We start from the raw sequence: 25,466 nt of genomic DNA on the forward strand, positions 1-25,466 counted from the left end.
GTGCTACCACTGGTCCCAAAGAGATACACGAAAAGATGATGATAATGATCAGGTACATTGCTATGAAACCCAAGTCCCATTGGATTTATCTACTTTCTGCCCTGTTCAGATGCAGGCCCCTAGCAATTTCTAGAGTAGAAACTAACCTGATAGATGTGATGAGACTCTTGATAGAGTCAGACACGGTGTGGGAATGTCCAGCTAGCACAGACCAGGTAGGCGGGTCTTTGGGGTTGATGGCCAGTGAGCGTGCAGTGCGAATGAGGTATGATGAGCTCTCCAGCATGGTCTTGGCTGAGACCAGGATCGGTTCCTGTGCCTGGGAGCCCTGAGAGCAAACAGCAGAAGGGTCAGAGGGCAGGGTGCACAGATTAAGTGAACAAGTTGGGTCCTGGATGGTCCCTTCTTTCCCAAGTCACTACCTGGGTTCTTCAGAACGTGACACAGAGGTTAGGAAACCATGAAGACTAGTTCACACAGAGCCTGAATGGTGTGGACTTGGGTCCACGTTTGCCCTTAAATATCACTTTTGAGGGTGGCACATACCAAGAAAGAATCAGCCCTAAACTTAGGCACAGAGATTTTTCTCAATACATAAAATTAAGGCATTACCACTTAAGATGTGCATACCTTGAGTTTCATGAACTCTGGGCATGTATCATCATGGACAACAACAACAATGTCCTACAAGACAGGGCTTTTGGAGCTCTTAACTGTTCATGCTCATTCGGTGCCACATAAACTAGCCACAGACTGAAATATTACCTTTGCTGCTAAGATCCCTACCTCGGAGCTGATCTGGGCGGGAATGCTGACAAACTCAGGGTTGGATGCGAAAGCTGTCAGGTTCTCCACAGCTTCGATCAAGGGTGCGGTGGCAATGCGACACTTATTGCGGTTGTCTTCAGAGAAATCCCCATCCAGGGCCTGATGGGAGAAAACACAGAGACATTAGCCCATTGAAATGCACAAACCGCTTGTGGCCACTGTAATCATCTCCTGTCGGAAGAACGTGGTTTAATGGGAATGCTGAAAATGTTAGGGGAATTCCTAAATAAGTAATTGGAGAGATCACGCCATCAAGCAGAGGGACTCAATTAGCAATTATAAGAAATAAAGTTTAGTATGGAGCTCAGAAGGCACCTGAGCTCAAAGTCCATCAATTTCCCACTCATATGACCTTCAAGCTGAACCATTTTCTTCCCCACTTTTCAGACTATAACCCTTGGGCTCTTTCCCTCCATTTTCACTCTAAGTCTATTCCCTCCCAAGTTATAAAAACACTTTACATTGTATAGCACTTTCAACTTTTTCTAACTTTTACCTGAATATCCCTGAGAGAATGATGGAGGTAGGGGTTCTATATCCGCCATTTTGAAATGAGAAAAATGGAATCCAGTGAGAAGGAATGGAGCAGAACTACCTCCAACAACATCGACAAATCTCACTAACATATATTTACAGAGGCCAGTTGCAAAAATGTACTTACTGTATGATTCCATTTGTGCAAAGTACAAAAGAGGTTAAACTAATGTAAGGTGTTAGCAGTCAAGTGACCCTTCACAGCAGGTGAGACTAAGGAGCACAAAGAGGGCTTCTGTAGGCTGGCCACGTTCTATGTCTTGATCCGGCTATAGCTCCCTACGTGTATTCAACTTAAGTTCACTGAACTCTGGACCTATGATATGTGTTTTCTTTCTAACCATCTTATGCTTCAAGAGCTTTTTTAAAAAAATAGTAGCAGGTAACACAGTGGCAGTGACTCATCAGTCACACTGCTGATTAATGGCCCAGATGAGAAGAATTCAGGAATGTGGTTTGTGATCCGTGACAGGCTGCCTGACAAAGGGTTAACACTTGGATTTGAGGTTCTCCAAACCCAGACCCTACCTCCTGAAGAACAAGACTGTTAGAAAGCCTGTGATCCAGTGAGAGTATCCCTTCTTCTAGGCAAAGGGTTACTTTTGAAAAGGCAGTTATACTTGTAGAAGAACGTAAATTTCTCCATTAGACGGCCAATTAAACTTTTAATTCAACTGTGATGAGCAATATATAAAAGCCAATTTGGACAATTAGTGCACAAAAAAACAGAGGCACCAGCATTATGAAACAAACCAGATCTGAGATGAGAGCGTTTCTATTTTTCAGGAAGGCAAGAGTAGACAGGCACATACGCGATAAAGGCTATTTCTGAATAACAGCTACATTCCAATCAAGCCCTGGCTGCTGGGGACAATAATTATGCATCCACCATGCTAACATTTTCAGAGGAATTCCCGTGAGCCCTGCTAATTTACCATCATTACTAATACCACGCATGCCTTGCCTCTGCTCATCCATAGGCAATGACCCCTATTCTAACCTCACCAATTCTGCCAACCTTCCAGACCCAAGAGCAACCCTATGTGCTTGCTCACATCTCTGGCTCACATATATGGCCTCTGTTCCAACTGCCACTCGTGTGCTCAGTCATTGTGGAGTTAGCACCGGTGACCTGCATGGTGTCTTGTTACTCTCGTCTTGTTATACTATCAACACCAATGACGCCTTGAGTCAGGCCCCGCCAGCCTTCAGAGGAATCTGAGGATACGCTGGGAGGCAGGGCGGGTATTACACAGCAGGAGCCGGGCAGGAGTGGCCCCAGCACAGGCAAGCAGCGTAACAGGCAGACGGCAGAAGCGGTCTTCGGTGTCAAAGGAACTCAAATCCCAGCCACACCAGTGGCCAATGCCACCGCCTCTGGCTGGGATGATGTGGCTTCTAGCTCAGTGGAAGATGCCAAGCCTCCCCTCAGTGAGGCTCATGCCTCCTGTTCTTACCTCCCCACACTTTTCCCCACCCCTTTTCCACCTCCCACAATCGTCTCATCCTATTAGGAAGGCAGACATCTGACCAAGCCAGCAACCTTTCTTTACTTGAACTTGTTATTCAAAATGCAAAGATGATTAGCCGAGGCAAATCCCAAGAAGCAGTTTTCTAATTGTGCAGTTTCATAAACTGTACCAAGAGGTGAAGAAAGGACATATATTTTTTGAGCCCGGGCACTAAAATCACACATCACGCAGCCCACTGCTATTCATGGGACAGGACCTCGAATAATGTGGAACGGTGGGCCAAGCTACGTCAACCACTTTTTTTTTTTCATTTTCGAAAAGGAAAAGCTAGGGGCATCTCAGTGGCTCAGTTAGTTGAGCCTCTGACTTCGGCTCAGGTCATGATCTCGTGGTTCATGAGTTGGAGCCCCACACTGGGCTCGCAGCTGTCAGCGCTGAGCAGGCTCCTTCAGATGCTCTGTCCTCGCTCTCCCTCTGCCCCTCCCCCACTCGGACTCTCTCAAAATAAATAAAACATTAAAAAAAAAAAAAAAGGAAAAGCTATTTCCGCTGGAGGTAGCACTTAGCATCAGAAAGGATGGTTTACACAGATATTATGTCATTTCTGAATGCCTCTTCCACTCCGGGGATGGCTGAGCCACCCAAGTAACCTGAATATGCAAATCTGCTCACTGGTGAAATTTTAAGCAGACGTGACAGTTTTCGTGTAGACATCCCATGTCACAGAATGTCTCGTACCCCAAAGACAACAATGAAAGGGGTGAAGTCACCGAGCCAAATGCCTAGGCCCCATCAGGACAAGGACATTCTTGACCCCTGGGCCAGCTCCTCTGAATGTTCTCTTAGCAAAATCTCACAGGAGTCTGGGAGACCTAATTTCTGCACGTGTACTGGAATCAAACATTCACGGACTTGAGGGGGTTGGGAGGGACCTTAAGACCTTAAAGATTTGGGACCTTAATCACAAATCCCTAACGTTGTAGACGATAAAACCAACACCCAGAGACCGGCATGCTATCCAGGCTCAGGCCTCAAATGACAGCCTGTGACCCCTGCCTCCCTTCTCTCCTGACCTTGGACAAAGGCAGTAAGGAGGAAGAGAAACCGCGAAGTTTTTCCCTTTCTCTTCCGAAAACAAAACGAAACGAAACACAACGCAACCCACTTTACCAATCCAAACATAAAGATGAGCAACAACATCAACATCGGTTAATGAGAGCTTGACCGGGCATCTTTGGTACATCCTGGAAATGCTTCATCGCAAAACCTGACCGTCAACTCCGCTGTCAGACTCAAGGCCTCGCTTTCGCGTCTCAGAAGAGTAAAAGCTGTCGCACCACTTCTACCTGGCACCGGCTGCACATTTAAGACAGCATTCCGTTCCGCATCTGTGCTTTAAGACGAGGTAATGAGCTGAATGAAGAAAGAAAAGCAGCTGACCTCTGTGGGGTGACCAGTGGGAAGACAGCGACCGTGGGGAGGGGGTCTGTGTGCTTCTGACGTGTCTGGCATTTACAGCAACCTGCCAGGGAGGAGGGTGCGGATCATTTATTCTTGGAGCCAAGCTTTGGGATTTTAAAGAACGCCCTTGGTAGCGGTTTAAGATTCCCGGAGGCACACGTTCTTAGGGTGCTGACAACCCACCACAAAGGGCCTGTTCCCTGGTCTTCAGTGTCTCTCTGGCTGGGTCCCCCTCCTTTCTTTGTGCCCATAGAGGTGCGGCCACTGGGATTTAGGGTGGGCCACATTGTCTTGGTGAGAAGAAAAAGAGAAGCACTAGGAGGCCTAAAACAGAGCAAAATGCAGCTACCAGGGCAGCTGTCTTAAACTTTTAGGGAATTAAATATTCTTTTTTTTTTTTTTTTTTTTTTTTTTTTTTTTTTTGCTGTCTGACAGGATTCTTAACCCTTCCTTAGAATAGGAAATCCACATTCAGTATATAGTGTGGTGAGCTGCAGTGAAATGACCATGACCATTTTCCTCTGAGTAAATTAAAAACAAGGCTCATTGTCCCTGGCCAATCCTGCCCCGTCCCCCCAGGGGGAATTGCAAAACCAAGCACATTTCAGCCAGTTGAGGGGCATTAGGGTCATCTCTGTTCCTTGTGCACTGCTACTGGATCCCAGGGAGGTCACAGAGGCGAGGCCTTCGCCTTCCCCACCTAACGATCCCGCCTTACCCTCCTCTGATGTTCCTGCACAGGCCTATCTTTCAGGCCATTACAAGAGCTCATTTGCCGCCGGGAATTGCAAAGAGGGTTGGACACCGTGAGGGGAATCTGAAAAGAACAGGAGATCTTAGCAGAGATGCTTTATACAGAGATAGGTCAGGACTTAATGCCGGGAGGAGACAGAAAAGAAAGGTTCCCAGGAATTTCTATAGAACAGTTTCCTTCCTTTTTTCCCTCCCGTGGTCTGTCTAAATATAGTCTGTTTTCTAATGATCAGAAAATGGCCAAGCTTAACTGAAGTCAGTTAATCATACAGCAACCACTGATGATGTCACTCCCTTCAACTCTCTTGCTGTCTTTCATCCTGCCACCCCCAATTTGCACATAAGGAGTGTAAACACACCAAGGTGTTTCTTCCCGGGTTAGGCTGGATTTGAACAGGACGCTGGGGTGAGAGCAGGATCAAAAGCAGAAAGAGCAGGGGCTCCGGGTCTGGGCTGCAATTCCCATCTGCCACTTACTGGCTGGGTCACCTTGGGTAAGTCACTCAACCTGCTAGCTCCTAGTGTCCTGACTGTAAAATGGGGGTGACAAGCACAGGGGATTTGTATGAATTGATGAGTAATACACACAAAACACTTCAAACAGGCTTTGTACAAAGCAAGCAGCTAAAAATGTAAGCTTTCTTAGTTTCTATGAACTATGATGGTAATTAAGGTAAGCTGCCGCCCGGATCCCAGGGGCACCTGGTCATGGCTTTAATTTGTTTCCAACCTATCTCATTATTGTCTTCAAATAGGCAGGCTTTCCTTTGACGCAGGCTCTTTGTTTAGACAGCTAAGAAACTGCTGACAGGGCTAAGTGCCCCCTGCTCTCCCCCGCCAGCTTGCTGTGTGTTCTCCCCTTTGCTTCTGGCTGGCTCAGCTTGTGGATGGACTTCTCCACGTTATTAAAGTGGCTCTGCGTAGTGCTAGGAAAATGAGGGGTGTGGTACCCTATCCTCTGGAGAGGACAGGGGAAGTACCATTACTCCCGGGCTTGCCCGGCAACAAAGCAGGTGACCCTCCCTCAATGAATGTGACAATCTTTAAGCAAATTAACCTTCCAGTGGCTTCCCCAACCTCCTATGGGGGTTGCTCACCTTCCACAACAGCCTCCTTTGGAGGTTTGGATGTAGGGGGCAACGTCCTGGGCTCTCTGCCTGTGGTCTGCTGTTCAGCTGTGGTTCTTTTCCCCACAAGGTTGGCTGCCAGCTGCAACTTGGTCCCCGCTCGGGGCAGACAGGATTTGTGACTTTATCACCCACCTATAAATACTATAGGCCAGCCGCTGCAATTCCTTCCTCACAAGGGCCCCTGCCCCTGCTCCTCCCCCAGCCAGTCCATGGCCTTTAACACAAAGATGAACTTGATAGAAACACGGGACGTTCTATTTTAAAAATCAAGTACTCCATTTCAAGCATTTAAACAACTTTAAACAGAATAGAGATCAAAGGATAGATTAAACTGAATTTTTAAAGTGACTTCCCACAATTTCCCATTCCCTTCTCCCCTCCACCTTCTCTCTAGGTCCCAATAGATGTACCAAAAATGGCAGACCCTGTACCAGAGATTCCCTGCAGCAAATGAGCTCAAAACCACCCTACATTAGCTTACTGTTTGAGTAAACCCAACGTATTTGCTACCCAGGCATAGTGCCAACAAATGCCTCACGGCCAACCTCTTCCCGATTTCTGCCCCTAAGCTTCCCGTGTACAGAATTTGGAGACGCCTTCCCCCATTATCCAAGAAGGTTAGTTGAGACCAAGGCTGTTGGTTTTTCATGATAAGTATCTCCATTAGTAAAGGACTCCTCCTTAGTGATTTGAATCAGGAGTGAAGCTTCACTGGACACAAGCCTTAGGGGACAAAGAGCTTAAATCCTGCAAAGATCTTTTCCGTCGGCAACAGGTGACACAGGGGTCACGAAGGTCTCAGCTCCGAAACCTACCTTGATGGTCTTCACCAGGTTGGCAGTGCTGTTGGCGACTTCCTTGGCTGACTGGACAAAGTGCCTCTTGGCCACTGGGTTGGCTGTCTTGGATGAGGCGATACGACAGGCGTTGCACAGGGCCGAGGTGTGCTTGGCGACAATTGTGGCCGCGGACAGAACCTGCAAAGTGTGGAGCTGGGTTGGGGCATCCCATGCTCAGTGCCAAGGAGTCCACCCTGGTCTGGAGCCCTGGATTCCTCTTCAGCTCCCATATCTGTCTAGGGCCTGTGTAACTCCAACATGTGTGTCTAGCTCCACTGCCCCAAAGTCACTCCAGGAAAGCAGGGGACAAGAATTACTAAGCAAGAGAGAATGAACAAAAGGAAAGGAAGTGATGCTTCCTTACTGGGAGAGGGCTGGACTCCAGAGAGTCTTAAAGAAGATGCAGGCAGCTATGATTCATGACCCTTGGCCAGCCAAGAGGCAAATGGTCCAGGATCTGGGCCAGTGCTGCCCAACACGAGTAGAGTGTGAATGACATGTGAAATTTTAAATTTTCTAGTAGCCTCATTAAAATAAGCAAAAGGGTGCCTGGGTGGCTCAGTTGGTTGAGTGCTGACTACAGCTCAGGTCATGATCTCAAAGTTCACGAGTTCGAGTCCCGATTCGGGCTCTGTGCTAATGGCTCAGAGCCTGGAGCCTGCTTCAGATTCTGTGTCTCCCTCTCTCTCTGCCCCTCCCCCACTCACACTCTGTCTCTCTCAAAAATAAACATAAAAAAATTAAAATAAGTAGAGAAAACCAAGAGAAATTTATTTCGGTCGCTTATTTAACTTGATAGAGGCACAATACTTCATTTCACCAGGTAATCGATTTAAGAATTTGAGATTTTACAATCTTGTCATACCAAGTTTCAAGCTCCAGTGTGTATTTTACACTTACAGCCCATCACAACTTGGACTGGCCACGTTGCGAGTGCTTAATGGCCACAAGCAGCGTGTGGCCACCACACTGGAGCCCAGGTCTAGAGGAGGAAAATAAACATCAAGGTGTAATAGCTCCTTCTTCATGCACAGGTGGACTGTGGGCACCCGATTAAGGGGTCTGGGCTGGGCATCTTCCAGGCTCCACCGCCAACCCCAATGGCTCTTGAGAGTCACCCGATCCACTTGGCTGAGTTTGGTAACACATCTTTGACCTTTATCGGACAGGTTGGGAGGTTAGGTGCTTTGATGTGTTACACGCCAGCTCTCAGGCCTGCTATAGGTCAGAAGACCCCTCTATTGCCTCCTGAACGTAGGTCCTTCTCCAGCCTCAACTAGGCCTGTCTCAGGGTTCACAGTGGCTGTGGGACTCTCAGGCTGGCTCGGGGGCCCCTACAGGCCAGGCCTTGTTTCTTCAGCACACGCAGCTTGAGTAAGTGAACAGGACTCCATGACACTTGAGTAAGGAGTGTTGCACGTCTGGTCTAGTCCTAAAATGCCTCTGTGGGTCCTTAGTGTACTTTGGATTTGGATTCTGGCTCAGTACCACCGTCTCTGTGAAATGAACCTTGACAGCCCCTCCGAGTTCATCCCCTGTTCCCCCGTGCATCCCTGGTGCTGTCATCACACCCCGGCCATCCCATCTTCCAAACTTTATCCAGAAGAGTGGGTGCTAGGGCAGAGGGGATCAGGTCCTCGTGTCGACCCCTAGTGCTGAGCACAGAACGAGCACTCCACCTACGTCCTCTGACCGGAATGAAATCATGAGACTCCTGATGACTCTCTCAGTGATTACTTCACTCCTCCTGCCTCCAGTACCTCGTTTCAAAGCACTGACAGACTGGCACACTCACCACATTTTGCAATATCCCCCTACCCCCTCACGCTCCTGAGTTGTTATTGGCAGTGCTGAGTTTACCTGACTTTGCGAGTTCCGAGAGAACAGTATTCTTTAATCGTTTCTCACAGTCTCCTACCCACCTAGGACAGCTTAAGGACACACAGACCTCACACCCACGCCCCGTGGTTACCTGTGACGGGCTGCTGCCGGGGTCCACCAGGTTCTGGCATGCCATCTGGATGGCCTGGTTGGCCCTGGCAAACTGGATGGGGTCCACAAGGCCCTGGTGGCCCGCCTGGCTGTTTGGATCAGAGATGCCCACCAGGTATGCAGCCTGGAAACGGAGGAGGAAACCACAGCTCAGACTGTCTGTGCTCCTACATGAGCCTGTAGAGGACAACGGCCTGGCAATGCAAATGTAGCATTCTCAGGGGCTCCTTAGTGCACGGTGGTGAGGGTAATCTCATCAGTGAGGGTTTAAGGATACATGGGCCGATGGTGGCAGGAGTCTTCTGTAGGCTTCTAGGAACGAAACCTCTCTGCGCCTAAGAAAGCCTAAAGAAGCTTTTCTATGGGTCATGAACAAGGATGAAGGCAGCCCTGTGTGCTGCTGGTAACCATCTTATGAGCCTAAGGGCACCCAGTCTGTGTTGTGTGAAGCTGACTCTTTGACTGGAAGATGGGAGAAGCACAAGAAAGTGGGTGTAGACCAAAGGCATGAAGCTGCTAGGTCACTCAACCCTGGAGCCTGTCCTGCACGGAAGTTTCTGGTCTCACAGCCTAATGCATCCTTAGTGTTTAGGCCCGTATTTCCAATAGTAAGTAAGGAGAATGTGCAGGATGGCTCAGGAGGGCAAAAAAACCCAAAACCAACCAAACAAAAAAAGGCAGTATTTGCTCTCTAAGAGGACAAGAGGCTCTAAGAGAAGGTCTTCTCTTTAAAACCCTTTGGATGGGTTAGTCAAATCACAGGCAGACAGTGAATCTGTGAGCGGGAATTTTAACCTTAAGTCATTTCCTGTGAGATTTGAGGGGCAAGATAATTTCATCCCCCAAACTAGGGAATGTTTCCCTTTGGTTCAGTAAAATCTTTCAGGCTCAAGGTAATTGTCAAGCGACAAATCCTTCAAGGTAAATGCTGACAATTTTTGAAGCTTCAGTCACATGAACCCAATAATTATCAGAGAGGCACAGGACAGTTGAACAAAAGCAAGGAACATGCCCGATCACATCTTGGCAGGATGGTATCTAATTTTTTTCTCCCTCTGCTCCTAAAAAGAGCATGACTAAGATTTTTGCATTTTTAAAGCTTCAGAGGGAATGTGAATTATGTAATACCCATTTGTTTTCTCCTCATAACAACTCATCTGTAAAAATGGTCTTACACACACACACACACACACACACACACAAATCTGGCCTCTGAACCCTTATGCTGGGTCTGCGGTGTTCAGGTTCTCACTGTGCTTGCCAGGCTGCTCTGCTCGTGGGGGGGGGGGGGGTGGTAACTGGATGATGTTTTGTCTAAATGCCCCAGCCATCACAGGAACCTCCGCCTTTACCATGGTTTCTATGATGGTGGTTGGAGAAGGAGCCGTGGCCGGAGCTCCCCCATGCCCCACTCTCCACAGGGATCTGGTACTCCCCTGCACCTGGAGCTCCCCCATTCCCACCCCCCCACCCCCCACCCCCCACCCCAGACATCTGATATTCCCGGTATCCACAATCTACCATGGGACACAAGCGAAGGACATAGGCCTTAAGGCTAGAAGGCCTGCATCATAGGGCCTGGGGGCCAGTCCCTTACCTGGGCTGCAGCCTCTGTCAACCCACAGAGGGCCTTGGACGCAATCCCCACACACTCCCCAAAGGCAGGGAGGTCCCCGGTCTTGGCGTTCTGTGAAATCCCTGCCATCGACTCGCCCAGAACCTACAAAACAACCAACCAGTGATACTCTCTGAGCTTAACATTCAAGGCCACTTCATTGACAGTATTTGCCATTATTTGTCTTTATTCACATTAAGAGGAGATTTAAGAGAATTCTATCATTTCTGTTCCATACAGAGAAGTGAATAATGAAAGTATGAACCTTTCATCTAAAAGTTACCTACATCTCAAAGAGACATAGTTAGTATACACGAATCAATAAAGTAAAATCTATATAGGGCATGCCACAAGTTAGTGGTCTAAACTGAGAACTGTTAGCTCCCAGAATATAAAAATCAGGTACGTAAACTGTAGGTAGTCACACCCAGGAAGCAGAAGACATACTCTAGGTAATATTATTTACTTACTCATTGACAGCAAAATTTAAATATGTTTTTATTAAAAAGTACACACATACATACACACACACACAGATGGGTGATCTGAACACTAAGACTATTTCCTAATTTTTTAAGTATTTCCCCTTATTCTGAAAATCATTGATGTATTTTTTTCCCAGAGGTCTTTAAAATAACAGATAAAAGGGAGTTTAATATTTAAAATCTAACCCAGAAAGGTCAAGGGTCCCATAGAAAGTCACATAGAAGGCACATGGGCAGAGGCAGGACACCTGCCCCATATCTTCTGTCTTCTCTGGGCCTCATCACGCCCCAAGAGGACAGGTCCTAGTCTACTTTCCAGAGTCACAGATGGTGGAATGAAAAAAAAAAAAAAAGAAATTCCCTAAAAATGCTTCGATATACCAAACAGTTCAGTTTACATAAAGACTGGAAAACAAAGAAGTTAGAAGGTATTGTTATGTGAGTTATTTTCCTTTCCATAACCCTGTATCCCTCTTTAAGGAAGAGTTTCTTTGGCTCAAAGTATGTAAAACATATGCAGCCTGCCTAGGCAATCCATAATTCCATAAAGGATGCTGGATGGAGCAAATTCTAGTCTCAGCCCAATGCGCAGCAAGCCAGTCCTGACATCACAACACAGATGTGCCCCCATGTCCCCAGAGCTAACATAAGAGTGATGTAGACAAACACACACTTGTGCTCCAAGCATGAACTTGGCATTGCCAGCTGCTCATTATCTGTTTCTCTCACTTGTATTTCACTGCAATGTGGATTTGAAGCATTCTTAACAACTCCGGTATTACCATCACAAGTTAGTGTTTCTCAACCTTTTAAGCCATCATTATTGGTCCACCGAGAAGTCTATTTAGCCTCCCCACCCGCAACTGCCACCCATATCCAAGTAAATACTAAGAAATAAGATTCTGTTGAGCAAGGTTAAGGTTTAGCAGGGGGTGGGGACACAAATGACTGTATTATTTAGATTTTCCATTCCTCCTACCTCCCCCACAAAACTCCAAGTTTTTCAGTCCCCTCAAGAATGCATGCCATCAACGGAAGGCAAAAAGAACACACAAGAGGGTCTCATAAAAGCCAGGGTTAACTGACAGGCTTTCCCCTGCAAGTCGGTCCCAAATGAAAGAAATCTATGATTCGACTCACTGTAAGACTCATCCATGATATGGTCTAACCATTGTATCTCAAAGTGTTATTTCTGGACCGCATTGGCAGGGACCTGGGGACTCGTCAGAAATGCACAATCTCAGCCCCACCTCAGATCTACTGAATCAGAAACTCAGGGGTAAGGTCCAGTAATCTGTGTTTAACAAGACCCCTAGGTGATTCCGAGGCACAGCCAAGCTTAAGAAGCATTTGAGCAAAGGGCTTCATGGTGAGGCTTCATGATGATGTAGTCACACAGAGTGGCTGCAGGCAGATACATACAAAACCATCTAGATTTTTCCCCACAATGAGGAGGAATGTTAGCACAGACAGCCTTACCTTGGAGTTTTCCATCACACTCTCAATGCAGTCAAAGTAAGAGAGGTCACTAACAGGTTCATTAGGATTGTCCAACATCCCCTTGACAGTCTACAGAAGGAAAACACAACTTCAAAAGCAAGCCAGTGTTACAGAATAAGAGAAATCCAACGTCATATGAACTAACAATTTCCCCTCCCTACAGAGAATTCTGGTCATGATCACTCATGTCTCCAGATTCTTGAAAGGAATTTAAAGGGTTTCATCTGTGACTTTAGATTTTCCGCTGGCAACAAAAACATGGACAGCAAGGAGGAGGATGTCTCAGGTTAGCTTCAACAGAGAGGAGAGTCTCCTGTTCACACATTTGGAGGAGAAGCATGGTATCCACAAAAGAGAGAGGTTTTTTTCTTAAGCAAATCTAAAAGCTAATGCCCGACAATAGTCAATTAGCACAATTTCTCTGCTGAATAACTCCAAGGAGTTTATATTTCAAGGACACGTTAACTCATTTCTACTTCATGAGGAGAACCCTTAGTTTTCAGTTCTGGAAGCTTCTCATGAGTAGGCATGAAAGAAGGTAACCCTTCCAAACTGTCCACTGAGATGGTTCATTTATTTTTAATTCACAAAATCTAGAAAATATTCACTCCCGTTGAGGTATCCATCAAGGAGCCGGGTATGGGGCTTGCTCCTTTGTCTCCAGTCCACTGAAAATCTTCGCTAGCTCTCAGATTGTAATTATCCCCGACAGTCACATGCGAGGGAATTTTCCAGGGGAGGCGAGTCTGGGGATGTAGCCATCCAGCCTCCTCTCCAGTGAGGGAGAATGTACATTAGAACCCAGCAGCCTTTGGGGGCACAGCCAACAAAGACACTGTCGTTGAGTTACCAAGGATTGGGGATGTCATGGTGGAAACTGCTGAGTTACTAAGTTAAAGATCTCAGGAAAGAGGGCAGCATAAAGAAGTTCATTTCATTCAAGATCCTCCTCCCACTCTTCACACAATAATAACTGTTTTAGTCACAGCAACCCTGAAAGAGTCCTAATTTTGGCAACCAAGGATACAGTGAAAGGACAGAGTATTTGCATCTGTGCCCACAGATCTTAGACCTAGCTCACATATCCTATTTGTGGATGTGAACAGACCAGGATAGGGCAGTAATCTACCCAATGTAGGGAACAGCCTCCACTGTTTTCAGAATGTTTTAGGCCAGTGGTAACAAGCCTCTTCTCACCTCCAGCTGTGCACCCTGGCCTATAGTCCCCAGCAGACTGGGCCTCAATCAAACCATGCAGAAGCATGGTGGGTGTTCCCATGCTAATCATCCAGAAAACTAAAGGTACATGGGGTACAACCAACCCCTACCTATTGAGTTATCTCTTTGGCTGTTTCAATATAACGTGCACTGCTTAGGACTGCTTTACATACAAGTAGGCATGTTGATTTTCCATTTACCCACATACAGGCTAGAGGCAGACATGAATTCTCCATTATAAATAAACCCTGAGCCTGAATATAAATTGAAGAGCACCCACACTGTGTTCTGGGCCACTAGGGGTCCCGCCATCGCCTTGATCCTGTAATAGGTGTTACTTCTGGGTTTCCACTCATGTGCCCCCTACAGTGACTAACATAAAATGAATGGGAAAGTCATTTTTACTCAAAAAGAACATCTATCCAAGTTTCTCCCACCTGCCCTAGCGTAACAACTCCAAAACTTTTTAGGTGGAAAGTGCCCATCTTCAGCCTGCACCCAGGCCTCTTCCTATTTGAAATAGAGAATCCTTGAACAAATTAACCCTCATCCTAGTGGAAAAAGGGGAAGCAGAAATGATACTCCTACCAAATCTAACTTTGATTCCTTCCCACTTGGACTGAAACTCTGGCCCCAATAGTCTTACAAGAAGGATATAAGGCAAGAGCAGAGGAGAAGAAACTGACCCTTTCCAGAAAGGACAGAGAGCCACACCCTCTTAAATCCCCAGCAGCCTTCCCAGGGACTTACCTCGAGCTCCCGCAGGGCATTATCACATTCTTTCTGGCCAGGAGCTTGCTGGGTACACAGAGTGATCAGCTGATTGATGCTCTCTGTCACAGCTCTGGGACAGAAACAGATAAAGGGTTTTGTTTTGTTCTGTGAATACCAACATTTCCCCAACAGTGTTTTCTGGTTCACCAAAAATACAAGTAAATCACTGTCAAGGATGGGGTCCCAGGAGCCTCGGTGGCTCAGTCAGTTAAGTGTCTGACTTCGGCTCAGGTAGTGATCTCTCGTGGTGTGTGGTTTCGAGCCCTGCGTCAGGCTCTGTGCTGACAGCTCAGAGCCTGGAGCCTGCTTTGGATTCCGTGTCTCTCTTTCTGCCCCTTCACTGCTCAGGCTCTCTCTCTCCCAAAAATTAGTCAACATTCAAAAAAATTAAAGGATGGGGTCCCCATGCAGGCTCTTCCACAAGGCTCTGAATGACCAAAATAAACCACAACCAGGGAAGATAGAATGAGTGCCCCCACTCTGCCTGTAATTATTCATTTGATTTCCCTTTAAAGGGTACTAATAGTTATTTTAAGAAAGTAGGACTATCTTTTAACATATTCACAGGAAAGAACTTACAACCAAGTTGCAAATAGCAAAGAAATCATATTAACACTGTTTTAAAATATCCTTCATTAGCAGCCCATAAGGAATAAGATGATCTGAGCTAGGCTATTTGGGATAGTCTTTGTATCATTTGGAAGGTTTGATGTATCTTAAAACGTAGCGGGCATATAGTAAACTGTGCTTATAATTTTAAAATCTCTTCTTTCCATGAAATTCTACATGATTTGCTACTTCCTAGAAGCTGTCCCCAAATTATTGTTTAAAATAGCTCTTTTCTTTAACATTAACAGGAATTAAAGACTTGTGTGATTTTACACGTGTTTCTATTCTTCTTAGAACTTGAGAGGCAGCTCAGAGTTTTTTCTGTATTGGAAAGGATTCCACCTCTCCCGGGCAGCCTATGCTTACCTCCTGCCTAGGTTAGGCCATGGATCATTTACAAAGTCACGGTCCATTTTAATTTTTTAATAAGGTGTGAAATATGGGTCCAGGTTCTTTTTCTGTGAGGGTGAGGGTGGCTTATGCAAGTCGAATTATTTCAGCACCCTTCACTGAAAACGGCTGTTCTTTCTGCATGGACTTGCTTTTCTAATTTTGTGGACAATCCCTGGGCCTTATTTATGTGAGTCTACCTCTGGACCCTATTTCATTGACCTATGTGTCTAACCCTTTGCCAATAGCACACTGTTTTTATCCTAAGTAAGTCTTAAAATTGAATAGCCTGTGTTTTAGACACGAAAAAAACAGAGATGGGAGAGACCTCGCTAGGGGGATGCTACAAGTAAGGAGCAAAAACACTCAAACCCATGCCTATCTGCCTCCAAAGCCAGATCCACAACCATTTTTTCCGTAGGATCATCACTGGTCTACACTCCGGCAGGCCCTCAATTCTCTTCATAGTTACTAACCGCTGCAGCTAACTCGCAACTTAAAACAAACAAAAACAAAACAGCACACTTGCTGTTCATCATTAACGCGGCCTAATATAAAAGATGTCTCATTTTATTCAATTGGCTTTGCAGCTTCCCACAGAATAACACATTTGATGGAAGATGATGTTGCCAATGCACAAAGGCAATCAGCTTAATTATTTGATGAGGAGATACTGCTTTGAATTTTAAATTTAGCTAGGGTGGATGGGAAGAGGAAAAAAACATTCCTGAACTCACGAAGGAATCCCAAAATAGTCTTTGTACGATGAACTCCAGCAATTCATTTATGTGGGGGCAAGGTGTTTAATTAAGGTGCTGTAAGGAAGCAACTGTGTTCTCCATGGTGCAAAGCCAACACAGAAACAACTGGGAGCAGGACAATCTAATTCTGGGCATCTTGGAGGGTGTGGTCCATGATGCCTTCTCTAGATGGGTCTCTCAGGGATCCAACGCCATGTTCCATGTGGCAGGCTTCAAGACATACTTCTGAGTGGACAGGTGGGCATGCAGGAGCATAACAAAGGGTGCAGAATGCCCTTGACTGTGATGACATGATCATGTGGAGGATATTTCTACGTATCACACAAGCTTTCCATTTAGCTTATTTCTTTCCCTGTTTCCTGTTTATCTGGCTTTTTTTTTTTTTAACCTAGTCTTCACATAAAGATTTTTTCCATTAAAAACCGTTGACGATTGATGAATCCAAAGAATACAGAGCTTTTTATTGTCCTATTGTTTTGACTATTTTTCAGATGTGAAAAATTTTCAAGTAAAAACTTGGGGTCAAAAAACACCAAGAGACCAAAGGTTTGTGGTTGGATAATCCATACAAGTGCATACAAGTGGTCTATGGCTAAGGAGCATGGTTTAGGTATTGTTTTTCCCAATTTTAGTCTGGATTAAAGAGCCCAATAATAAAATGAGTGGCCCAGAGGCAAATGGTTACACAGATTTGACAGTGATAAATAGTATTTGTAGGTTTCAAACTATACCAGTGAGTTATAAGATCAAAGAATTGGAGGCACCCCAAATGTGCAACAATAAAGGACTGACTCAATAAATGTCGAGTCTACAAGAGAATTCTGGGTTCCCATTAAAGGTCATAATGTATAGGCCTAAACTGTACTTTTTGTAATCTTTTTGTACAATTAAAAAAATGATTAAAGCTACACAAGTTTTTTTTTTTTAAATACAAAAAAGCTAAATAGCCACAATTCCACCATCTAGAAGTAGTGAGTGTTTCCTTGTATTTTGTTCTTTATCTAGGCATATCTAGCCATTCTCAGTTTTAGAAAAAAACTGAAATCCATAACCTCAGATGTTAAAACAAGACTCTCTAACCTACACGTTGTTTAGTGTTTAGAGACACTGAATTGATTCAACTAGTTTGGGAGCTCTGGAGGGAAATTTTATTATTACTTTTTTCATGTTTATTTTAGTTTTGATAGAGAAAGAGAGCAAGAGCGTGAGTGGGGGAGGGGCAGAGAGAGAGCGAGACACAGAATCCGAAGCAGGCTCCAGGCTCTGAGCTGTCAGCACAGAGCCCGACGCGGGGCTCGAACCCATGAACCATGAGATCATGACCTGAGCCGAAGTCGCAGGCTCAAACGACTGAGCCACCCAGGCAGCCCGGAAATTTTAAACAGATATGGAGATGTGCCAGCAGTAAGAAAGACAATCGACCAATTTGTGCTTTTGATGATCTGTTAAGCACAAATCATCTAATAAGGAGGTTGGCTGGGAAAACAGCAACATCAGACATTTCCGTTCCTTAAGCGACAGTGTCCTTAAGAAGGTGAGAAAGAGCCCCCAAATTCCACCTGTGCATGCATATTCCCTGGTCCTGCTCTGCATAAGGCATGAGAATTAAAAAAAATAACAATATAGTTTGTCTCTCTAGGAAAGCAAGGTGATTGCAATCCGGTTGGAGAGGCAGGATAATGAACAGATAAGGCACAAAGAAGGCGAGCCAAAGGAAGCAGGGATGGGGGTAGCACGTCAGACAGGATCCTGAACCTCTCAGAGGCCAGATACACTCTGGGCTCGCAGGCAGCACTGACGGAGGACACAGGTTCTTCATGGAAGGGAGAGCTCCAGGGAGGCCACAGCAATCAGAGACGTCAGGCCTGAGCGAGATCCAGATTTAGAAAAAGGAAACAGAACATTCTGGAGGAGACCAACACACGGCCTAGTTTATATTTTCCTATTTCATAGTGTGGAAGTGCTGCTTGCTGGGTGATCCTTTTTTCACTGTGTCTGGAGACAGGAGGAAGCCTGCCTGGCAGGAACCTCAAAACAAAGGGCAGCCCAGGAAGAGGAATCACTCACAAAGTTCTAAGAAACCCTCAGGGGACAGGAAAGCAGCTGAAAGACTGGCTGGGTCCCAAAGCTGGCAGTGGTGGGCATAAAGTCTTCTCAGCTGGGAGTTGTCCTAGCCAGGGTGACTGTGGTGTGAGCAGTGGTAGAGGGGAGGTGCTTAGAGGTTCGATGTTCCCCCCACCTTTTGCAACTGCAAGCTGGTTTTCCCTTTCTTTGGCTAAGTTCAGGGAGCATCAGACCAGCCCCTGGTCAGGGAAAAAGCTGATGAATGATTGACAAAGGGTTTCCAGCTCTACCCAATTCATCAGAGGAGAGTCCAAGCTCACCAACTATACAGGAAGAAGATAAACAAACGGGCACTGAACAGAAAAGGACTTCATCCCCACTAAGCATCAAAAACCAAAGGACTGGGCTCCTCAAATGCACCTGGGCTCTGATGCAGAATGGAGAACAAAGGAAAAGGTCATACTCAACTGCTCTTCCAGAGAAGAGAGTCTGGAGACCATAACGAATAAAGGATTCAAGGTTGCTGACCCGGGAGCAGGACAGGGCTGAGTTGGTCCAGGTCTGGGTCCTCACAATGGCATCCTTGGGGCTACTGTGTCATCCACATGACACACAGGCAGGGCTTGGTGTCTCAAAAATAGGGAGGGCAGTGGCAATAAGATACCTGGTTCTTAACTCCAAGGGCACTTACATGCAGGGTTGTTGCCAAGTCCAGATGGAAGGGGGTGAGCATGTTGTGTGTGTGTGCCCTCCGCCCTAACTCTACCAGGGCCATCCCGGTTGTATTCACGGTATGAGCCCAGCATCCAAGGCTGGACCTAGCCCATAGCAGGCATCTGGGAAAAATCTGCTAGCTGGATGAATGAATGCATGCATGCACCCCAGCTGTGCAGAGCTTTACCTCCAAAAGGGAGCTTGCCTGACTCAGGGGATCTGGCAGGAAGTTTCCACTGGGAAACCTCCTCAAGGAGCACAGCTTCCCAACATGTGCCACAAAGCCAAGGACAATGTGCCAGCACAATCATTTCATGTGATGGTTTTAAAGCACGTACTTGGCTATGAAACCATCAGGCTGGGAACTCCCCGTCAACGCTGAAAGCCAGGACAGAGGCAAGGAAAGCTTTATCACCTGGTCTCTGGGGCCCTTCCTCAATGTCACCACCAGGGGGCCTTCAGACACCCACAGAGCCAGGACAGCAGCAATATTCCTTGAGGGCCTGGGTTTTCTTCCTTAACTGGCTTTCAATTTACACTCTCCCCTTCTTCCCACAATTTAGGAAAGTGAACAGCGCGTTCTAAGTTGGAAACTATAATTTTGAAACGACCCAAAAAATTGAAGATAATGAAAAACGTCTGAGTTCGGATACCTGGAAACATCAGTTGCCTTATCCAAAGGGTCTTTGTAGGAAAAAGAGGAATCAAGAGAGGGTTTTATATGAGAAACAGCTGCTCAACAGAGGAGACATCACTTCTTCCTTTCTCATCCCCTGCCCCTCGGAGGGCACTCACTCACTGGCACAGTCACAAAGCCTAAGACGGAGGTGGAGAGAGGGGAGGGTTTTTTCCCACTCCTAGTGGCTCTCACTATTGTTTGAAGCTAAAGTATACACATCTAAGGATAACTGTTTTCAAGGGAAATTCTCTAAAATTATCTAATTGCCTCACCATCCGCCAAAAAAAAAAAAAAAAAGCACTATATGTCAAGAGAGGACGAGACAGGTTTTAACCGTTATCACCAAGATACCTTAATACTGAGAATGGACAAGAACCTAAGGATGATGTAGCACATACCCCCATTTTGCAGATGGGAAAGTTTAGGCAGGTTGAGCACTCCAACCAATGTAACCAAGCGTGCCAAACATTCGAGCCTGGACTAGAATTCAGCTCTGACTCTGAACTTAGCTTGAAGAGACAGGCACTGAGCACCCAGGAGAAAGACATGAAAAAAACCAATAAGCAAGCAAGCAAGCAAAGTCAAGTTTAAAAAGAAAAACTGAGAAGTAGAATTCAAGCTATGCATTTTAAGAATCACTAATCTTAGGGGCGCCTGGGTGGCTCAGTCGGTTAAGCGTCTGACTTTGGCTCAGGTCATGATCTCGCGGTTCGTGAGTTCAAGCCCTGCGTCCGGCTCTGTGCTGACAGCTCAGAGCCTGGAGCCTGTTTCAGAATCTGTGTCTCCCTCTCTCTCTCTGACCCTCCCCTGTTCATGCTCTGTCTCTGTCTCAAAAATAAACATTTAAAAAAAAAAAAAAAAGAAAAGAATCACTAATCTTCACATTTTGAAAAGGCTTCCAATTATACTATATATTCTAGTTGCCCACATCTCATCTGTTACTGCTGTTAGCTTTCCTATGTATCAAGTTATGTCAAGGAATGCTACGAAAACATGCATGCCTACAGGACCAGAGAAACATGCAACACCCTACTCTCTTGGTTCAGGAAAATGAGTGTGGGTTTGCTTACACAAAATCTGCCTGGGCTGTCACTGCACTTTCTCCACGTACCAGCATTCAATCACCCATTAGTGAGCCACAGTGGCCGTAGAACAGATGTTGTATTGTATTAACCGCTTCCTCGGGTGAAAACAACGGGAAAGCAGGACACGGACAACATCCAGAACTCAGGCTCACGTTTTAATATTTCTCCCCAAACAATTTACTCCCACCCCTACCCCATTCATCCTAAACTGGAGGCCTTCTGCAAGTGACAAACAGATTATGTTTAAATCCATCTAATTAACATCAATGCCAGGCACATAGTAAGCGCTCAAGAAATGTTGAAGGCGTCGTTGGGTGTTGTGGGCTTTTTGTACTTTGCAATATTTTCTCTTTTTTTTTTTCCAGGGGGCATATATTACATTCATAATCCCAAAGATACGACACTACTTTAAAAATGTCTATTTAAGCCATCATGTTTATAAATCAATGGGGGCCTTAAGCCTAAGCAAGCTGAAAGGCTGTAGAAGACAGAAGACCTCTTTAGTGGGGAAAGCACATGAAAATAAGCCAGTTTAATCAAATGCCAGAGTCACGACTCTACCTCTGACAACAGAGAAACAGCACCTCATCTGTGTTCAGCGACAGAAGCACAGCAGGATGTCAGGCACGGCTCTACAACAGTGACATTATTTAAGCACACACGAAAGCACATTCTGTTTCCCTTCTTACCTTGCGGCAGCAGCCAGGAGATTTTTTGCATTGGGGGCTCCTGGATCTACAGAGAGAGATTTGGCAGCTAACAACAGCTTGCTGGATGCCATAGAGATATTCTTGAGGTTTCCAATCACTTGGATCTGGTCTTCTTTTGTCTGGAAAGTCAAAAGGAGGCAGAGTAATTAGGGACTGTCCATTTCTCCCGGGAGGCATTCAGAGAGCCAGGAGTACCATGTCCGAATGGAAGCAACTTATGGAGACCGCACGTAGCCCGGTGAGTCTGCAGAGGCCTGAATGGTCGAGACGGTGCCCAGTGTCTACTCTCCCCCAAACAGATACCCTGACCAAGATGCACGCAACAGGACAGAAATCCAGCCCCAACTGGGTCAGCAGAGAGCTGTGCTGTCTCACAAGGGCAGGCATTAAAAGCGGGGGAGGGAAGGAGAGAGAGGGAGAGAGAGCACATGCACACCAGCGCACAGACCGGGCCAGGATTCCAGCATCCCGCTCAACAATGCTGGAGTTGTCGAGCAGCTCGTACATCTCGGCCTGGCACAAACGACTGCCACTGTCTAGATATTCAGAGCTGACCGCAGCCTAGAAGTTCCTGACTTGAGAGAAGTCTCATTTCTCACCTGGCTTACTTACCACCCGAGAAATAACCATTTGTAGATAACACAGCAAGCAACACCCCTGGGTGTCTCCTCTAGGCAGTTCACAGGAGCTCAAGAAAAAACAGCTTTGCAAGCTGACACCAGACCAGTCATGTCCCCTTGTTCTGAACAAGGGTTTTATCTGTTCATCTCAAGGAGGTAATTTTTAATCATTCGACACTTAGCATCGGACACAATCTCCTCAAATGGGCCCAGTGAACCTCAAACACAAGATTTCTCACCATATTATACGACCTATGAAGCACAGGACACAGAGCTGCCCTCCCTGCAAAAAGCAGAAATAAACCATGAACGCTGCTGCATGATCGTGGGAAAAGTTATCCGTCATCCCTAAGAAGCATTTCACACATAAGTTAATAGCATCTTTAGGAATGCCAGGCCTGTGAGGTCACAGAGTTTCCTAAGCAGCGGAGAGAACGCATCGGTGTGGTCTGCTGACAGGTTCCCTATTCCTGTTTGTCCAGCGGGCCCTCAAGGGTAAACAGTCCATCAGAGGATAGGCGAGGGTCAACCCCAGTCAGCCACCGCCACACTCACCTGAGCCTGGCCTGCCATCTCAATGCCAGCATCCAGGAATTCATCGAAATCATCACTGAACTTCCCAGAGGCTGCGGCCAGCTCTCCGCTCTGGCCCCGGGTGGCATGGACCACTTCCCCAGCAGACTGGTTCAGATCAGCCGCAGCTTGGTTCAGTTCACTCTGGGCCTCCTGGAAAGGCTTCGTGCTTGGAGGTAACTGCAGGGGGAAGAAAGGCATGCTCCATAAGAAGTTTTACTTTGCGTGGTGGAAATAAGGAAGGCGCCATGGAGGGAAGGAGGGCTCTCCAGGGATGCATTTCTGAGTCACCTAAACGAAAAGGCTCTGGTCTGAGCCCACCTATGTGAAGTATGACCTGTAACATACCAACGTTATTTCATTCACTGAAATTTACTTGAACACCTAGTCAATGCTAGACACAGTGGATTCGAATATGGTCTATCCTCAGGGGCTGTGGTCTCCTGAGTAGCAGAGCCAGGACTGACACGTGGGCAATCTGACTCCAGGATCCATGCTCTGAACCATCACTCTATTTCGGATGGAGCCTCTCAAAGCTTTAGCTTTCTAGAACACAAAAGCAGATGCTGTATTAAACCTCAAATCCTATTCTTCCAAACTAATAGCCACCAATTAGTAACCTTTGCTAACACAGCTTTTACGTGGACCAGAAGCATCACTGGCGGAACTGCCCTAAGTTCCAGAGAGGTTAGGGCTAGGCTCTATTAGTCACATTGCATACGCGGCTTCCATAGCTGGTATGTGCCAGGCACCCGGCAGAGAAGGGATGGATGAACCAAAGGCCCCCACTGAAAGGGGTGCCCAAAACAGCAAACAGGCTCCAAGATGCAGTTCCTTAGACAACTTGCTCTCTCAGTGAGTTCTGGACACACATGTCCCTCCACCACCTGCCTGTGACTGCCTGTGATGTCCTGACAACAAGTCAGATGATCACATACCCACCTTTCCTGTTTTCGCCGGGAGGATACAAGAGCAAACAGCAACAAGGACTCAAAGCAAAAGTCAACTTGAAAAGCTCCGCCTGGGAACTTTGCTCATGGAAAAGCAAAACAAGGAAAGGCAAATTGAGAGGAAAAACAGGACTCCTAAAATGGAGGTTAGCTGCTCTGAGACCCCATGGAAAGGAGAAGACTCCTCTCACACCTACGGCGAGCCCAGTCCCCCAGGTGCCCCTTCTCAATGCAAAAACCTCTCACCGAGTCCACAAGCAGCTTCTTGCTGGACTCGCCAATGCTCTTCAAGGCCACGTCCACATCCTTCTGGCCAGGGAGACAATTCACGCAGTTATTCAAGGAGTGCGAGACGGCTTTGGCCACCTGAATACACGGAGGGAGAAAAGGTCTGTAAGAGAGTAGTTTCAGTGCAAACACTTGCGCAGATGTGCTGGGAACCAGCAGTGACAGTGCGCAGAGCTGAAAAGGATCGGGAAATTATCTGCCAGCATCCAGCTGACACTGTTTACCATTAAATCACCTCTTCTAGGCCTCTCACTGGGGTTAACATCCTGTCTTGGCAAAGGGTCTGACACGCTGATATAGTACATCTCGTGCGCACCCCATCACCAAACACAATGACTCAAACACAGAACTCTCTAATATTACATCAGGTTCTACCACAAAGTATCCACTACCAAAAGAAACACAAAGAGCCCCCTTCCTGAGAGCCCTGTGGAGGCCACCAAAGTGGAAGGAGGCCTTGAATTCTTTGGGTCGCAGGCAGGCCTGTGGCTGATTTCTCTCTGTGACACACAGGTGCCATCACCCCCACACCTCACCCTGCTCAAGGGCAGGCGGGATGCTCTGAGCACTTCAAACTTGAACTTGGAGCTGCCCTCATGCTGCCTCTTTAGGATGTCCAAGGACTTGCTGTATGTACTGTTCTGTATCCTTAGGCAAAGGGTAAGGTTTTTGGAAGTGGGTTGTGTCGTGTCTTTTAACCTAAATCATCTTCCCAGTTTCCTGTCTAGAACTTTGCCTAGATGGTCTCTAGCCCACAGGTTTCATTAGGCAGGCAAAGACTCATCCGAAGAGGCAATAAAGGGAGTATAAAACTTTGAGCGGACCCACTAAGTGGACCTACCTCACCTCCCAGACTAGGAAGAGGAATGTATTTAAGCACACCTGGGACCCAAGCAAACAAGCCGAGCGTCCTGGCTCCTGAAGTTCCAAGGATAGATGTCAATAAAGGCCCCCATGCTCTCTGTTAACTCAGTCGAGCAGATCTCATATGACGGGGGCTACCAGACCAAAGTTAAAAAGTGGGTATCGCATAAGCCCAGCATGGTTATACTACTTGGGAAGGTCTTGAAAACACCCATCGTTGAGCAATGTTCACACCCGGAAAAGAGTGACCACCTTAGCGATGACCGCAATTGCCAATTCCGGGGCCTCACCTGGGCTAGTCTCTGCTGACTCTCAGCATCCCCAGGTGCAATCAGGGCCTGCTTGGCTTCCTGGATGAGCATGGCTGAGCCCTCCATCACGTCGCGGGCTGAATCTAGCATGGCATGCGTAGCTGCGGGGTCGCTGGTGGATGCGGCCACTCCACGGGCAGCCTGGGCCAGCGTTTTCAGAGCTTGGGCTGTCTCTCTTGCAGCCACCCCTAGGGATCAAATGCCAATGGACTTTCTGTTAGACTCCATCTAAAAGCCATACTTTATT

General features: G+C 46.7%; 1 protein-coding gene across 13 annotated transcripts in view; it reads right to left on the reverse strand.

The window, feature by feature from the left end:
• The window catches only part of TLN2 (talin 2), a 442,548-nt gene that overhangs the window by 93,073 nt on the left and 324,009 nt on the right, over positions 1-25,466 (reverse strand). For all 13 annotated transcript variants that reach the window (XM_019832311.3, XM_019832310.3, XM_011282911.3 and 10 more), the window contains 11 exons: positions 25,199-25,407; positions 24,003-24,122; positions 22,789-22,986; positions 21,593-21,732; positions 14,578-14,671; positions 12,589-12,678; positions 10,607-10,729; positions 8,990-9,133; positions 6,994-7,155; positions 787-927; positions 147-328 (listed from right to left, as the gene is read on the reverse strand). In XM_019832311.3, the coding sequence (XP_019687870.3) occupies positions 147-328; positions 787-927; positions 6,994-7,155; positions 8,990-9,133; positions 10,607-10,729; positions 12,589-12,678; positions 14,578-14,671; positions 21,593-21,732; positions 22,789-22,986; positions 24,003-24,122; positions 25,199-25,407 (1,603 nt within the window). The remainder of the gene's footprint in view (positions 1-146; positions 329-786; positions 928-6,993; positions 7,156-8,989; positions 9,134-10,606; positions 10,730-12,588; positions 12,679-14,577; positions 14,672-21,592; positions 21,733-22,788; positions 22,987-24,002; positions 24,123-25,198; positions 25,408-25,466) is intronic.

Source organism: Felis catus, chromosome B3 (genome assembly GCF_018350175.1).
Source record: "Felis catus isolate Fca126 chromosome B3, F.catus_Fca126_mat1.0, whole genome shotgun sequence".
Classification (NCBI taxonomy): Eukaryota; Metazoa; Chordata; class Mammalia; order Carnivora; family Felidae; genus Felis; species Felis catus.